Raw genomic sequence first — 18530 nt, forward strand, 5'->3', positions numbered from 1 at the left:
AGTAAATAATCATTAAGTTTAAAATGCTACAAAACTATTTTTAAAAGTCTAGAAAAGAAAGTCATTTCTTTGAAATATCAAAACTAAGATTTCAATACTGTTTCATTGTTGCTTTTACCTTAATAATGAATTGTAACCTGTTTAGAAATAAATTTTGTCTGTAAGGACAAAAAAAAATATTCTGACTAGTAACGGGTGAGCAAGTTGGACTGATGTCAGGAACAAGTTGACCATGTTGGCCTGAAGTAAAGAGTCAGCAAGTAATAACAAATGCAGATTATTATCTGGTAATCAAATATGTCATAAAACTGCCCTCTCCTGCTCCATTAAAAACATGAAGAATTCCAAGCTTTTGTGTAGTATGCAATATCAATTAAGACTCCAAGAAACTCAGCAACTTATTTTACTAGCCTCCTGCAGTGTAACCATTAACTACCTGCATTTGGACTTTTCAAAGGGCTTCACTAGCTGCTGGAATCTTTCTGAGACCTGATATGGATTTTTATTCAACTTAGCAGCTAAAAGAGTAAATGTTTTCAATGATGGCCCTTTTTTCTGACATTCCAATAAAATTTCCCGGTCATCATTTCTTGTCCACGAAACTATAGTTTCTCCCTTCTTTTTAATAACGTTCTTTGCAGAAAGGCTTATAAAAGAAGTGGCAGACGCTGCTGATGTATCCTTAGTCCCTGGGCTTTCCTTTAATGATGAGGGGTCTTTAGTCACTGAAGGGGCCTTTTTCTTACTGGCTTTCCTTTGATGAGCATTAACATTCTCACAAGAGTCTTGGGTAATTTTTTTGGTCTTTTCCCTAGTGGTTAAGTCTGTTTCCTTTCTCTGTTTTTTCTGAGAAGAAGGATTTAGATCAGAGAGATTTCTTCTCTTTTTGTGAGGGTTATCCAACATCCCAGGCAACTCTGAACTGTTGGAATTTAATGCTGACTCTGAGTTTAAATCATCCTTTTTCACTTCACCCAAACCGGAAGCTTCCGAGGTTAGATCGATATAGGCCTCCTCAATGACTCGTTCCAAAGGCCTGTTCACCACCTGCACATTTTCTTCCTTCAAGTTATCTTCATCGACACATATCACTGGACACCCCAAGTCTTCAACGACTCCAGCAGGATGGTTACCTTCATTTTTACTGTCACTTGAAACATCTTGTGTCAAATCGATAAAAGTATCAACAGTTTCAGGCTGCATATTGTCTAATACTGGAGCATTTTGATCCATACTACTTCCAGAACATCCCAACTGATCAATATTTAAAACTGTTACTTCTACAAATTCCCCCAAATTTTTGGTCTCGGTGACTGGGTCTTTTGTGAGGTCTATACATGTGCTTGGAAGATGATCCTCAACAGAATGTGGTATTTCTTCCACTGGAGGCAATTCTTCAATGCCTTCAGGCACTTTTGGTTCCCATACTTGATGCAACTTGAAACATTCTTCAGCCTCTTCAGTACTTTGACTCACTTTACCTGAAGCATCTTTAAGAAATTCATATATGTCAGGAACTTCTGTTTGTATCACACAGTCTTGTTCCTCATGAACTAATCTACCATCAACATTCTTACTGGAATTTTTCAGTTCCTCCACAGATTTAAAAACTCTGTTCTGACATGAAACATATTCTTCCTCCACTGCTTCATCAGATTCCTTTTCCACTCTCAGCAGATATTCATCAGCCACTGTATTCTGTACAAGAGTAGGGGAGGTAGATGGTGCTGCGCACCAAATTTTCACAATGAAGTGATCATTGGACTTTTCCATTATGACAGCGTGCATGGGGAGGTTAGGGTGGTACTGAAAGCCTGGAGCAACAGGCCGGCTTGTCCATGATGAAGAACAACTTGATTTACTGCTTGAATTATCAGACTCCAGGGCTAAATGAATATCCTGTTCAGATGCGTCCTCTTCCTCCAGTAAGGCATCCTCACTAAAATGGGCACTAATAACTTCTTCAGGTGTTGAATTAGACAAAGCTTCTGGCTTTAAAAAACTGAGATGGCCATCTGACTTCAGAGGCGATGGTACTGTTAAAGAGACGGCTAGATCTTCAAGAAGTATGGAAGAAATGCAGGGCTTGCTCTTTTCTGAACCACATACATTATCTTTACTTAAAGCTATGTTAGTGGACACTTCAAACATACAATTTTCATCCAACACATCCGGATGAACTGGCAATGAAAGCCCTGAAGACAGACATGGACCTTTCTCAGATGACAGTAAGGACCAGTTGCCATCACTAATTATCTTAGGGCAGGGAGAAATCACCGCTGAAACGAGCTCTTCAGTTGTTCAAGCTGGTATAGATTCACATTTGAGACTCTCTAGCAGCTGTTTCTCTGGTGTCTTTAACTCCCACTCACTTTTTTCATTACAGTTAACATTGTTGTCCAGAAGATCAGAACCTTGCAACAAACTTTTAAATATTTCTCCCATCTGTGCATCACTCACTAAATTAAATGTAAGGCTAGACGCCTGCTGTTCAGTAAGAATCTCGAAACTGCGTTCTGGCTTCAAAGGAGCAAGCTGGGATGTCTGGGCATCCTCTGTGGTGCTACCTTCAATTTTTCCTAGCTTTGGGGTGCTCAAGCAGTTTGGTTACAAGGAATGCTCTTCAGATTAAGGATTCTTCATATTATCAAAGCAAGTGTTAGCAGTCTTTTTAATGTCATGCTTTACTGTGTTAATATTGGAATTCTTTTGCTCTTGATGTTTTTCCTCAGATTTTTTACAACCTACTGAAGACTTAGAAGAACCATAATCTTCTGATTTGGGGGATTTCTCTTTCAACATTTCTTTGCCCAAGTTGTTTATATTCCCCTTCTGACAGTGTGAAGATCGTGCCTTCTCTTTACTTTTCTTTTCAAGCTTTCCTTTGTCACTATCACTGCCAACATTTATGGAGTCACATAACTTTACAAAGATTTTCTTAAGTTTTGCAAACAAATAATCAAGCTGTTCATCTACAAATTTCCACAGTTTTTTTTTTCATATCTGGCAGCTGCTGTTCAAATAAACGATCCACGATGCCATTCTTTTTAACTTGCTTGAGTTTGGATTCTATAACATCACAGAGGTTCTTCTGTGAAGTAGTCACTGACTTAGATATTTTGGACAAGTCCAGGTATTTAAATAGTGATGTAAAACTCAAAATTGCTGACTCAATAATTCTATGAAATTGTATTAATGAAAATTTTACCTTGAATTTCATATGATTTTTCCTTACATGTTTTCTTATCATTCATAACATATGCATAATCTCTCGGACAGAAGAGGGTGTGACTATGACTGGAACTATTTTTTCCAGGCTGGAAGTACTCATTGACCTCTCTTTCTTCTCTGTTTTGGAAGATCTGCTAGACTCACTTCGTCTTCTGTTCCATCTGCTTTTGGTCTGATGCATTTTCATAGAGGATATCTTCCTATTGTCTTTATCCAAACACACAGAGCTTTTCCTACTTTCTGGGCTAGTTTTTGTGTTCTGCACTTCTGTAGAAGCTCTTGGTTTGGCACTGTTGTCAAAACTTCTTTGTGGTTCAGGTTTTTCATTGTCACTTATAATTTCTCCTTCTTCTAATTCATCTAAAGATGACTTGTGGGAGTCTGCTTCTGCAAATTTGTCAGATTTACATACTGGCTTTTGATTTTCCTTGTTGAGATCAGACTGACTCGTGGAGGTAGAATGAGCTGAATTTGGTAGAAACACATCTTTATGACTATTATTATATAATGGAACTTGAGATGCACTTTCTAGTCTAAGAACTTTTGCTACAGGTCTCACTGGACTATTCAGAGGACTGATGGCTTCCAGAATAGGTCTCAGCTGATTAAAGTCAATGCTCAGAACTGAGTTCTCATCATCATGATATACTGAGTTTGTTTCACCAACTTCCATTGTGTCATCCATTAACTCAGTCTGCTGAAGTGAAGATTCTGGAGTCTCTTTAGGTAAGCAAGGATCCAAACGACAAGACTTATTCTCAGCTAGTGGTGGGTCTACAAGACAAGGCTCAAGATTTGGTGTACCACCTTCTGAAAGGATGGTTGGCAGAATGCCAGTTTCTTCAACTGAAGGCTGCAAAATGCTTTCACTGGGTTTGGTCACATTTGTTGAAAAAGCCTCCTTCATTTCTGTCTCTTCAGAAATACTACAAGAATTTAAGTCATTGTTTCTTTTGCTATCCAATTCCAAGCCAATGTTCTGAGAAACATTTGTCTGTGCTGTGTCTATTTTCACAGGAACTGCTGCTCTGGCACCATTAACAGTCTGTTCCATTTCTGTGGATGAAGACAACGAAGATTCTGATGGTTCCATTTCCACAGGTGCTGAGAAGGAAGTCTCTGTGCCACATATGGGTGTGTCACAAGGCACATTATTCTCCACAGATGCAACAGACAAACAATTTTCTTCTACTTTCCATTCTGAAATACTGGTCCTGGGTTGAGATGCTGCTGTAAGAGCATCCTTTGGTTCCAATAACTCAGATTTGGTTTCCTCTGTGATATGTTCACTGACAGAGGGAACACATGTCACAGTCTTAGCCTGCACCAATGACTCAGAATCACATATGTCACAGGATTAGGGAGTATCAGTTATTGTATGCTGATTATCCTGAGAAACAGGCTTTTTACTCCAGTGCTTTAAAACATATCACATTGTTTCCTCATTTCCTCCAGAATTGGAATGTGTATGACTATGGGTAAGCTTAGGCTGTGTGCTTATTTTAATTCTAGCTATTTCAGGAAGCACAAGGATAAACAAAAATGTGGGCACATAAATGCGAATTTACGCAAAGAACCAGAGAGCTTCCTTGGACAACACTCAACTTTGGAGGGAAAAATAGATTATTTGTGCAAATCTGATCCAAGAGTGTGGGATCAGAGGTGATTTGTAGAATATTGTGGATCAAGTTTATTATTCTTCAGCCATAGCAAGAGGGAAAGCTTGCTATCTGGATAAACCTGGAGGGCATATTGCCAAGTGAAAGATCCAGTCACAGAAAAAAAAAAAAAAAACAAACTGCAGAATCTCACTTATATGTTAAATCCAGACAGTAGAACTCAAATGGTGGTTGCTTGGGCCTGTGGAGTGTTGCAAAAGGGAAGACTTTGGTCTAAGAGTACAGATTTTCAGTTTAAAGATCCAGAAGCTTTGGGGATCCAATGTACAGCATGATGACTGTAATGAATAATAGTGTAAGTACACATGTAGCCCAGTGTTCATTTCAGCGCTATTTACACTAGCCAGGACATGGAAGCAACCTAGATGTTCATCAACAGATGAATGGATAAAGAAGCCGTGGTACATATACACAATGGAATATTATTCAGCCACAAAAAGGAACAGATTTGAGTCAGTTCTAGGGAGGTGAATGAACCTAGAGCCTGTTATGCAGAGTGTAGTAAGTCAGAAAGGAAAAAACAAACATTGTATATTAATGCATACATATGGGTTCTAGAAAAATGGTGCTAATGTGCACCATATGTGCTCAGATGTTCAGCCATGTCCATCTTTTTGTGACTCCATGGAATGGAGCCCACCAGGATCCTCTGAATTTATGCAGAGGACAAACTTGTGGACACAGTGGGGGAAGGAGAGGGTGGGACAAATTGAGAGAGGAGCATTGAAATATATACATTACCATATGTAAAAGAGATAGCCAGTGGGAATTTGCTGTATGACATCAGGAGCTCAACCCAGTGCTCTGTGATAAGCTAAAGCGGTATGGGACTCTGTGACAACATAAAGGGATGGGGTGGGATGGGATGAGTAGGCGTGATGGGGTGGGGAGGTGGAATGGTGTGGGGAAGTGAGAGGGAGGTGCAAAATAAGGTAACTTTGGTATATCTATGGCTGCTTCATGTCCATTTATAGTAGAAACAAAAACACTGTAAAGCAATCATCCTCCAATTAAAAATAAGTTTTAAAAAAAGCACTGTAAAAAACAAGTATATCATATACTTGAAATTCGCTAAGAGAATAAATCTTAGGTGCTCTTATCACTCTTAAAGAATGGTAACTATATGAAGTAATGAATGTGTTAATTAGTTTAATTGTGGTAATAATTTCCCAATGTATATGTACATCAAAGCATCATATTGTACATCTTAAATATATAGAACTTTTTATCAATTAAAAAAAATGCCTTTTGATGATGTACTCAAGTATTCACATCTGAATGCTGGAAAGAAAAGGAGGAAATAGTACTTGGTCAGGCAAAGTGCTGTTAGAGTCTCTGCAAAACCTATGAGTCATTCCTATCCTGTGAGTTGGAGGCTTTCACCACTACAGGTGGGATAGGAGAGCCCTTCCTCTATCCAAATAATGCCACAGTGAAATCTACACATGCCCAATCTGGAAGCAAAGGATGAAGGGGAACTAAGGCAAAGGAGCAAAAAACATCACCGTGCACCTAGGATTGCTAAGGACCACTTAGAGAATGAGACTTCCCTGGTGGCTCAGATGGTAAAGAATCGGTCTGCCAATGCAGGAGGTCCAGGTTCTACCCATGCATTGGGAAGACCCCCTGGAGAAGGAAATGACAACCTGCTCCAGTATTCCTGCCTGGAGAATTCCAGGGACAGAGGAGCCTGGTGGGCTACAACTATGGGATTACAGAGTCAAATACAACTGAGCAAGTCACATTAATACACTCAGAGAATGCAGGAGGGCAAAACTGCTTAAGTGCAACTGTGTCAGGCACAGGAGCCATTTTTTGGAAGGAGAGAAAAAAGGAACAAGGTCATAATAACTGACTGTGGTTTTAAATTTATGAAATACTCTTGAATAATAGAGGAAAGTGAAAGTGGCTTAGTCGTGTCAGAGTCTTTGCAACCCCATAGTCCATGGAATTCTCTAGGCCAGAACACTGGAGTGGGTAAACTTTCTTTTCTCCAGTGGATCTTCCCATCTCAGAAATCGAGCCGGGGTCTCCTAACTCACACGTGGATTCTTTACCAGCTCAGATGCATAAAGGAGGAGCTCCCCCGCAAAAGCCTGGACAAATTAAGGCTGAATCATTTGCACTTCTATAAATAGAACCTCAATCAAAGAAAAATATTTCTGTTTATGACCCTACTGTAAACCATAGTCCCTCTAAGTAACCTCCGACCAATATTGGAACTTGACAAGATAATAGTACAGGCTTCTCTACATGATACAAAAAGGGTCAAAAATTACAGCCATCTTCTCCAGTCACATCTTCTGCTAGTCATCAGCACCATGCTTTCAATGGTACAGACCCTTTGAACTCTGTCTTATTACCTGGAAAAGCCTCCACCATGAGCGCCTCTCCTTGGATTTAAGCATGCTGTTCCTTGAGCTTGCAAAATCTTTGCAGACTACTCCACCTTGCATGCTTCTAGTCACGCCACATAATTCAAGTCAAGAATTAGCCTAAAACATTCGGCATTCCCCCACTGTCTTGCAAAAATAGTATGAATCGCTCACTGTTCTTTGTAATGGTGATCCCCAATGAGGTGCACTCTGTACAAATTACTGACACTCTGTACAAATTACTGACAAGGGATTCATCTCCAATATATACAAAGAACTCATGCAATTCAATATTTAAAAACAAACAACCAATCAAAAAAATGGCTGAAGGTCTAAGACACACAGAGGGCCAAGGGATACAGGAAAAGATGCTCAGCATCACTGATTGTCCAGTTCAGTTCAGTCACTCAGTCGTGTCCCATTTTTTATGAACCGATGGACTGCAGCATGCCAGGCCTCCCTGTCTTCACCAACTCCCAGAGTTTACTTAAACTCATGCCCATTGAGTTGGTGATGTCAGCCAACCATCTCATCCTCTGTCGTCCCCTTCTCCTCCTGCCTTCAATCGTTCCCAGCATCAGGCTCTTTTCAAATGAGTTGATCCTTCTAATCAGGTGGCCAAACCATTGGACTTTCAGCTTCAACATCAGCTCAGTTCAGTTCATTTCAGCCAATCAGCTGTGTCCGACTCTTTGTGACCCCATGAATTGCAGCATGCCAGGCCTCCCTGTCCATCACCAACTCCTGGAGTTCACTCAGACTCACGTCTATCGAGTCAGTGATGCCATCCAGCCATCTCATCCTTGATCGTCCCCTTCTCCTCCTGCCCTCAATCCCTCCCAGCATCAGAGTCTTTTCCAATGAGTCAAATTTTTGCATGAGGTGGCCAAAGTACTGGAGTTTCAGCTTCAACATCATTCCTTCCAAAGAAATCCCAGGGCTAATCTCCTTCGGAATGGACCGGTTGGATCTCCTTGCAGTCCAGAGGACTCTCAAGAGTCTTCTCCAACACCACAGTTCAAAAGCATTGATTCTTTGGCACTCAGCTTTCTTCAGAGTCCAACTCTCACATCCACAGATGACCACTGAAAAAACCAAAGCCTTGACTAGATGGACCTTTGTTGACAAACTAATGTCTCTGCTTTTCAATATGCTATCTAGGTTGGTCATAACTTTCCTTCCAAGGATTAAGTGTCTTAATTTCATGGCTGAAGTCACCATCTGCAGTGATTTTGCAGCCTAAAAAAATAAAGTCTGACACTGTTTCCATTGTTTCCACATCTATTTCCCATGAAGTGGTGGGCCCAGATACCATGATCTTCGTTTTCTGAATGTTTTGCTTTAAGCCAACTTTTCCACTCTCCTCTTTCACTTTCATTAAGAGTCTTTTTAGTTCCTCTTCACTTTCTGTGATAAGGTTGGTGTCATCTGCATATCTGAGGTTATTGATATTCCTCCCGTCAATCTTGATTTCAGCTTGTGTTTCTTCCAGTCCAGTGTTTCTCATGATGTACTCTGCATATAAGTTAAATAAGCAGGGTGACAATATACAGCCTTGACGGACTCCTTTTCTTATTTGGAACCAGTCTGTTGTTCCATGTCCAGTTCTAACTGTTGCTTCCTGACCTGCATACAGATTTCTCAAGAGGCAGGTCAGGTGGTCTGGTATTCCCATCTCTTTCAGAATTTTCCAGTTTATCGTGATCCACACAGTCAAAGGCTTTGGCATAGTCAATAAAGCAGAAATAGATGTTTTTCTGGAACTCTTTCCTTTTCCATGATCCAGCGGATATTGGCAATTTGATCTCTGGTTCCTCTGTCTTTTCTAAAATCAGCTAGAACATCTGGAAGTTCATGGTTCACATATTGCTGAAGCCTTGTTGGAGAAATTTGAGCATTACTTTACTACCTTGTGAGATGAGTGCAATTGTGTGGTAGTTCGACATCAGTGCTTCCAATGAACACCCAAGACTAATCTCCTTTAGGAAGGACTAGTTGGATCTCCGTGCAGTCCAAGGGACTCTTAAGAGTGTTCTCCAACACTACAGTTCAAAAGCATCAGTTCTTCAGAACTCAGCTTTCTTTTTAGTCCAATTCTCACATCCATACAGGAGAAATGCAAATCAAAGCTACAATGAGGTGCCAATCTACACCAATCAGAATGACCATTATCAAAATACCTGCAAACAATAAATTCTGGAGAGGGTATGGAGAAAAGGGAATTCTCTTACATTGTTGATGGGAATGTAAATTGATACAGCCACTTGGAGAACAGTAGAGATTCCCTACACAAACAAACAAACAAACAAAAAACTAAACTAAAAATAGAATTGCCACTACTGAACATATAACTGAGAGAACCATGATTCAAAAAGACACATGTGCAAAGCACCGTTAACACCAAGAACTCAGGATTCCGTCCACATATGTCCTCCACTCTCAATATTTAATAAAAAGTATGGTTAGTATGGCAAGTGCTTGCTGAATTCCTGGCACAGTGTTGAAAATTTTATGGATGTTATCTCACTCAAACCTCAAACAATTCAAAGAGACAAAAACCTGCCTAAGACAGTGGGAAACTTTCTTAAACCTAGATAACTAAAATAGAAAGTGCATAAGATATACATTTCTCTAAGAAGTACAATTGTTTTTAAAAACAGCAAATACACAGCAACTGTGTTTAAACATACTATGAATAATTTGTAAAATGTTAAAACACAAAAAGTGTTTAGAATCTTGTTTACATAGATAATATATAATTTTAGAATTAATATTAATATTGTTTGATTTCTTTATTTTGTACACTGAGGTGCTTTTTGTATCCTTTAGGGAATATAGGCATAAAAATCTCAGAAATTGCAGCTTTTCTGGTAATGTGAAATTCCTATCTAATTCCATAAATTTAATCAAGTAGTGTTCTGGCAAGAATATTAGAGATGTCTGAGTGGTGAGACCAATAGGCATTGCTGTTTTAAAAAATCAAAAGCAAACAAACATGTAGTCCCTGCCTTCAAGAAAGATAACACAATCATGGAAATGTAATTTAAAGCAAAGATTATAACACCTGGGTTCCCTAGTAGTTCAGTGGTGAAGAATCTGCCTGCCAATGCAGAAGACATGGGTTCAGTCCCTTGGTCAGAAGATCCACTGGGGGAGGAAATGGCAACTCACTCTAGTATTCTTGCCTGGACAATCCCATAGACAAAGGAGCCTGGCAAACTCTGCTATGGGGTCAGAAAAGAATCAGACATGCCTGAGTGACTAAATAACAACATTATAATACTCTATCTTTTGCAGGCAAATATAAATGGAAAAGAAAATCTGTTAAAAGGCATTATCTTCTGTACTTTCCAATAATTATTTTCCTGAAATTACACTTAACCTTAAAAAAAATAGTCTATTTAAAAAGATGGAAGAGGGTGATGTCTGAAAATAAAGTTGAACCTGAAGCAGGTTAAACATAAAGGGGTAGGTTGAATGGAGTTTTAATTTTCCTTCTATATACTTTAGGGATTTTGACTCTTTTTAGTAACAGACATGAATTAATGTAACCTTCTAATAGAAATTTAAGAGAATTATTCCCTTCTATTTATAAACATATTAAATACAATTAATAACATCATTTATGAATGATTTTTATTAATTTTTCTGTATAATGATTTATGCCCATATGTGTACCAAAAAAAAAAAAAAAGTACAATTTCATCATAACAGGGAAAGATGCTTTTCTTGGATAAATTTTGCCATCTTGTAGTGTATAAAAATAATACTGTGCTTAAAGTATTCACACATGTGTTCAACAAGAAACACTGTCCTTTAGCCAGGCTCTGCTGCCCTAGATACTTACAGAATCATTACCCTTCCAAGTGTTCATAATCTAGAATCCTAAATTTGTAGCATTTATTATGCTGAATAATTTACATATATTTGCAGTTGTATATTTCCCTGTCTCTTCTCTAAACCTCAAAGCCCCAAGAACACTGGGTGATTTTTGTCCTGAGTCACATATGACTGAGCACACATGCAAGAAGTAAAACACAATGCTTTGATACACATATATATATATAGTGCAATGAGTACTATTGCCAAGCTAATTAACACATCCATCTTCTCACATCATCATCGTGTGTGTGTGTGTGTGTCTGTAAATCACCTGAGATCTACTCTCTTAGCAACTTTCCAGCATAATAAAATTATTAGCTATGATCACCATGCAACATTTTGGATTTCTCAAACTTATTCATCCTACATAATTGAAACTTCACACACTTTGACCAACATCTCCCTGTTTCCCACACCTCCCTGTCCCTGATGACCACTACTTTACTATTTCTATGAATTTGACTTTTTTCAGATTTCACATGTAAGTGAGATAGTGCAGTATTTGTCTTTTTATGCCTGGCTTATTTGCTTCAGATAATGTCCTCCAGGGGCTTACCAGGTGGCACTAGTGATAAAGAATCCACTTGCAATACAGGAGACACAAGAGGTGCAGGTTCAATCTCTGGGTCGTTAAGACCCCTGAAGGAGGAAATGGCAACCCACTCCAGTATTCTTGCCTGGGAAATCTCACGGACAGAAGAGCCTGGTGGGCTAAAGTTGATGGGGTTGCAATGAGTTGGACACAATTGTGCTCAGACTGAGTACAATATCCTCCAGATTCACCCATGTTGTTGCAAAATACAGGATTTCCTTTATTTAGAAATTATAGATATAGATATAGATCTATCACAACTTATTTTTCCATTCATTCACAATGGACATTTAGAATATCCAATGTACTGATTTCATTTTCTTTGGATACGTATTCAGAAATGAAATTACTGAATCATATGGTAGTTCTGTTTTTAGAGAAATCTCCAACCTCTGTTCCATAAAGCCTATGAAAATTTTCTTTCCCCAAAATGCATGAGGGTCTTTTTTCTCTACATCTTTGACTACACTTGTTATCTTTTGTTTTTTGGCAATAGTCATTCCAACAAGTATGAGTCGATAACTTACTATGGTTTTAATTTGCACTTTCCTGATGACTAGTGATGTGGAGTATATTTTTATACACCTATTGGTCATTTGTATGTCTTCCTTGGGAGAAAAAATGCCTATTCAAGTCCTTTGTCCATTTTGTAAATCAATATTCTTTACTACTAGGATGTTTTAGATCCTTACACATTTTCGTCATTAACTCCTTATCAGATCTATGATTTGCAAATATTTTTCCAAACACAAGTTATCTTTTCATTATGATGATAGTTTTCTTTGCTGTGCAGAAGCATTTTGATATAGTATGCTTGTATATTTTTGTTTTTGATTTCCGGGCTTTTGGTGCCACTTTCAAAAATCATTGCCAATGTCAAGGATATTTCCCTCTATGTTTTCTTCTAGTTTTTACAGTGTAAAGCATTACATTTAAGTCTCTAATCCATTTTGGGTTGACTATTGCATGTGCTGTAACAGCAGGGTCCCACCCATATTTCTCTTTTGCATAATTACTCATGGCTTTTTATTGCAACCCTCTCACTTTTATCTTAAATCTTAGCTTTGATATGCCTTGCAATACCTATTTGAACTTATTTCATCAATTCAGAACCTCCCCCTAAGCTAGTATAATGCTTGCTCTGTCATATATTTGCTATAAGTGTATTTATGTGTGTGTATACAGTATATGCACATACAAAGTTTACATGCAGTGAAAATATATAAAATATATTGGCATATATTTCCTATATCCATTCAGCAGCTTATCCCTATCAACTATCTCTAAGAGAAAAAATTCAATATTTTTTTAATAAAAAAATATCACTGACTAAAAAAGAAAGCAAAGTTGATTTAATTGAGAGGAAGTGTCATTATTTCCCTGAGTGCTCAAGACTATTTCCTTCCCCTTATTGCCTCTGTCAAAAAGTGCCAGGAAGCTCTGACTTTCTTTTAAAAAAAAATTCTCCTTTACTTCTCTATCACATATTTCTAAGATTCCACAAGAATATGTTTGTCTTTTTAAATAAAATGTCATTTGGGAATAGTTAATCATAAAATGTTTAGTATTCTCTTTCACTGTGATTAGTTATTTAAGTTTTCTTCCCTTCCCTCCTTGCTTCTTTCCTCTGTGTTTTATAAGTATCATGGGACCCTACAAGGAGTAACTGCCCTAACCATCAGGAGGACCAGGTTCTTAATATTGCACTTCTACCTCCATGACCTTAAGCCAGTCGAGTCTTTATTTATTAGTTCCCTCATCTCACAGACAGAAGGATCATCCCAGATTACTGCTAATGTAGTTTTCACTTCTAACATTTCTGGGATTAAAAAAAAAAAAAAAACTTTGAATGAGTTTCAAGCCTGAGCAATCAGTAGTTCAATCTTCAGAGAAGTTATTACAGCAAAGAACTAACTAAGATTTTCATGCCAGTGTGAGACTTAGACTCCAAGATCCAACATTTTTACTAATCTTCTTTCTAACAAGATGCTTTGGGCATTATTAAGACTGATTGAGTGTTCAGAGATGGGCAATTACTAACCTTGAAAGAAATGATTTGCCTTACTCCTAAACAAGTTTCAGAGGAACTAATTAATGAAGGCAGTTTTAAATAAGAAAACTTCCTGGGTGATAATTGCTGTTCAACTCTGAAATATAGCTCTTGAGGTCTGATACAGTGATTTGGCAAAGAAGAACTGACCCCGGGGGAATCAAAATGCTTTTTTAAATTAACATAAGGCGCGGGGTAGTTCCTTCTAGCACTGTAAGTTTATTGATTGTTATCTTGGTTTCTTGAAGTTAGATTATTTGCCCTACAAAAGAAAAATATATCCCCATTTAGCAAAAACTGGCAAAGCCAGAAGATTAAATTACTTTATAAAAATCAGAAGCTATAGGAAAGGATGTAATTCAAACTCTTTGCTAGTTGAAGAACATAGGTCCTAATCTTCAAAGGCTACATATTTTGTTATTCCCGTTACATGACATTAAGGAAAAGGCAGAAATATATAGACAGAAAAGGAACAGTGATTGTCAGGGGTTTGGAGGAGGGTAGATACATAAAGTAGGTGAAGCAGTGGAGATGTTACACTAGACAAATTAAGTAAAAAGTGCATGGGATTTCTCTGTATTATTTCTTACTGTTGTATGTGCCTATACAATTATCTCAAAATAAAAACTTTATTAAAAACAAAACAAAACAAAAAACAAACAAAACTGCGTGTACTGCAGGAGGACACTTTTAGGTTGGAACACCAGCTCTTGATCTTGAGCATGCTATTTAAAACCCCTGAATTTCTGTTTCTTCAAGTATAACAGCAAGTTAGCAGTACCCACAGTAAAGAATTAAATGACAGTGTATATAATATGCCTAGAAGATAATATGTGCTTAATAAATACTAATTCTCATTCTTGCTTTACTATCACTATTATTCTCACCCAGGGTATTTCACTAGCTCCTATAAGGTCACATCCCCTGTAGACACTCTGACCATCCTACATAAAGTCACCTTTCAAACAGGGTAGCCCTAATAGGACAAAAATTAGTCTCTTCCTAGAGAGTAATGTTCCAACTCACTACACCAATTAGATCATAATATGACTCCATCTATTTTTCTATTCATATCCCATACCACTTGACTTTACTGTTCCCATAACCTCAGCTAAACGTAACCCCCTATTGAGCACATCACCAGGCCCCTCCTTGGGTCATTCCCTTACCTGCTATTCTTCTCATCACAGCTAGACATCCAAATCCTACCTTCAGTGTCAGTCTCAAAGGTCACCTCCTTCACAATGGTTATTTACTGCCTAATCTAATATACATGAATATTCCTTCCTTCTTCTCTTCTTTCCTTTGAGTCTTCATCAAACCCTGTATTTCCTTCCTATGACTATTAACAATTCTGTCATAAATTTTAGTCATTATATATTAGCCATGCTTTATTCGATTGGTACTTTCCCAAGGATACAGATCATATTTTTCTGGTTATTTTTATTAATAGCAACAATAAAAGCCAACAAACTATAGAATTTTAACTTTAGTAAATAACCCCTACTTTGTTGCTCAGAAATACTTGTAATTTTATTTTATAAATGTGAAAATGAAGCCCTCCTGGAAGCAAGGTAGCTTCTGAAGGTTAAAGAAAAAATTAATGAAAATTAATTTAAAAGTAAAATTAAAAATGAAAATTAATTTAAAAAAAATAAAGTCCAGTCTGATATTCTCCCTTTTGACTTCCTACCCAGTAAGCTTCCCAGACCAATATCTTCTTAACCTTACCTGGACAAGATCACCAGTCCTGTACTGCCAACGTTGTCAACAGTCTGTATGCTCTCAAGCTTCCCACATAAACACTTACACATTTGCCAGAGTATTAGAGTCATCTCAATTTTACAAACATTCCCCAGTTGCATCTTCTATTCCCTTTTTTTTTTTTTTCCCACCAAAGGGTCCACAAGCCCAGAATCTCCTAAAGTCCTTAGAAGTACCTCATCAAGGGCAAAATTCATGCCACAGGGGCCTCAAGTTTAAAACCAGGTAAATCAAAGTATGAAATGAGAATGGTGAATGTGTCTTTTATACCAAGAAATAGTATATTAAAAATTGGAAGTCTATAAATTGGCAAGGGAATGCTTAAATCATTGTTATTGACTGATACTGAATAATAAATATGTTACACAGGCTTATTTTCAAATCCCAATCTCAATTAAAAATAAATGAAAGGAGACTTAATACCCTTGAAAAGGGTAATAGTGAATTAAGTGGACATTCTTAAGGGTATTCTAGGATTCTTTTTAAGTAGATGTTATAGAAATATACTCATTATAAAAAGCTCAGACAACACAGAAACATAGAAAATTGTTTTCAATGATCTCATCACACAAATATAACTGCTATTAAGTTAGGTGGTTCATTTCTGATCTTCCTTGTTTTAAACCTTTCTCCTCTGTTTAGTGTTTTGAAAACATCTGTATCACATTTTATTTTTACTACATATTTAGCAAGAGAATAATATATTCATGGTTTATAAACACTTGTTTAAGACTGGTAATAGCTGAAACATAGTTTTATATATAGGACATAATGCTATAGCTCAGTGGGCTTTAATATTAAACAGAAAAATGATTATTTTAGTAGTTGATCATTCCATCTGTAGCTAAGTGCATCTGGGCCTAAAGCTTGTGCTTTTAAGGATGACATTCATTAAAAAAATTATAATAATAATCATTTTGAGGTTCTCTTTTTTAAATTTTTGTCTTTTTTTTTTTTAGAGAAAAGGTCAAGACCTGGATATTTCTTTAAGGCAGAACATACACCCTTATTCTGTACAAATCCTATCTATCAACTTTTACAAAAAATCATAGTAAAATAACATAAGCATATGTAAAATTGTCATTTTAACCATTCAATATGTAATTGACATTATATGTAATTGACAATGTATAAGTGACATTAAGTAAATAACACTCATTCAACCATTACTGCAACTCCAGAACTATTTTTTTTTAATAATTAAAAACTAAAACCTGTACCTATCAAGCAATAACTCCATACTGTCCCCTCCCCTACCTGCTGGTGACCACTATTCTATTTTCCATATCTGTGAATTGGACTAGCTTAGCTTCCCAGGTGGCGCTAGTCCTAAAGAACTTGCCTGCCAATGCAGGAGATGTAAGAGATGTGGGTTTGATCCCTGGGTTGGGAAGATAACCTGGAGAAGGAAATGGCAACCCACTCCAATATTCTTGCCTGGAGTATCCCATGGACCTGGCGGGCAACAGTCCATAGGATTGCACAGAATCAGACACAACTGAAATGACTTTGCACAAGTATTTCACATAAGTGGAATCATACAATATTTGTCACTTTACATCTGGCTTATTTCACTTAGCTGAATATTTTAAATTTCATTCATGTTGTAGCATGTATAAGGATCCCATTCCTTTATAAGGCTGAGTAATATTCCACAATATGAATAGCCACCTGCAATGCCGGAGACCTCAGTTCGATACCTGGATCACGAAAATCCCTGGAGAAGGGAAAGGCTACCCACTGCAGTATTTTCGGCTTCTCTTGTTTCTCTGCTTAAAGAATCCGCTTGCAATGTGGGAGACCTGGGTTCAATCCCTGAGTTGGGGAGATCCCCTGGAGAAGGGAAAGGTTACCCATTCCAGTATTCTGGCCTGGAGAATTCCATGAAATGTATAGTCCATGGGGTCACAAAGAGTCGGATACCACTAAGCAAATTTCACTTTCATTTTCACTATATGGATATATCACTTTAATTATCCATTTGTTTGTCAATGGATCTTTGTGTTTTTTGTTTGTTTGTTTGTTTTTTCCCCCACATTTTTTACTATGATGAATAGTCCAGCTATTGTCAGTAACTTTTCTAGCCATGCAAGGACAAAGCAAATATTTTCTACTGAAATTTGGATGAATATGATAATATACAATATTAGTTTATGAAAATTCATTTAACAAATATTACTAAGCTCCTACTCTGTAGCAGGCATTCTGCTAGGGGGACAGTGCTGAATGAAAAGACTTTTCGATTAAAGCACAAAGTACAAGTGTGCCTAGAAATATCGGGACAAACATGTGGAGCTGGCCGCACAGACCTGGCAGCCTCCTCAGGTACAATACAGAAGGCAGTTTGCAGAGGGTGCTCTGATGGCCTGCCCCCCAGGACCCCAGGGAAACTAACACCGATGTCCTCTGCTCCATTCTCCACTTTAACATCCTATGTTAATCTGGTTAATCCAGGCACCTGAACAACTGCCTCCACGGCCCCATTGTGGATAAGAGTCATGGTACAGCAGGATAGCTCTGTGGAGAGACAATCAGGCAGGAAGTGGTGAATATTGTGTCTGGTGAAATTTGCTGGCAAATACAGGTCCACCTGGGCTCCCAAATCTGTCTTCACATTCATCAGAAACATGTGCATCTTTAGCTGACTTGTCATTTTACTGGCATCTAGGCTGCATCATGACTATCTAACACCATATTAACATTTATCAGTTTAGAGATTCATTAGCTTTTGGAATACTCTATATGTGAACATGAGACTGGATTTGAAATTCATTTTCATTGTAACAAGAAATCTCAACACTATGTTTCACAAAAGGAGAAAATGAAAGATAGCTTTAACATCATTTCTTTAAATTTAATGTCAGGCCCTTTAAATATCTGAATGAGGCAAAAATTAAATTTCAAATTATTATTATGGATAAAATTGATAGGGCTTCCTTGGTGGCTCAGATGGTAAA

At 37.6% G+C, this 18530-nt stretch overlaps 1 protein-coding gene across 1 annotated transcript; it reads right to left on the reverse strand.

Annotated features, from left to right (window-relative positions):
* Positions 1-432: 432 nt before the first annotated feature.
* On the reverse strand, positions 433-18208 carry LOC128060577 (CASP8-associated protein 2-like). The gene is given in 3 exon segments (XM_052652975.1): positions 433-2997; positions 2999-4648; positions 18032-18208. Coding segments are annotated over 3 exon segments (4392 nt in total).
* Positions 18209-18530: the final 322 nt, after the last annotated feature.

This window comes from Budorcas taxicolor, chromosome 15 (genome assembly GCF_023091745.1).
Source record: "Budorcas taxicolor isolate Tak-1 chromosome 15, Takin1.1, whole genome shotgun sequence".
Taxonomy (NCBI): Eukaryota; Metazoa; Chordata; class Mammalia; order Artiodactyla; family Bovidae; genus Budorcas; species Budorcas taxicolor.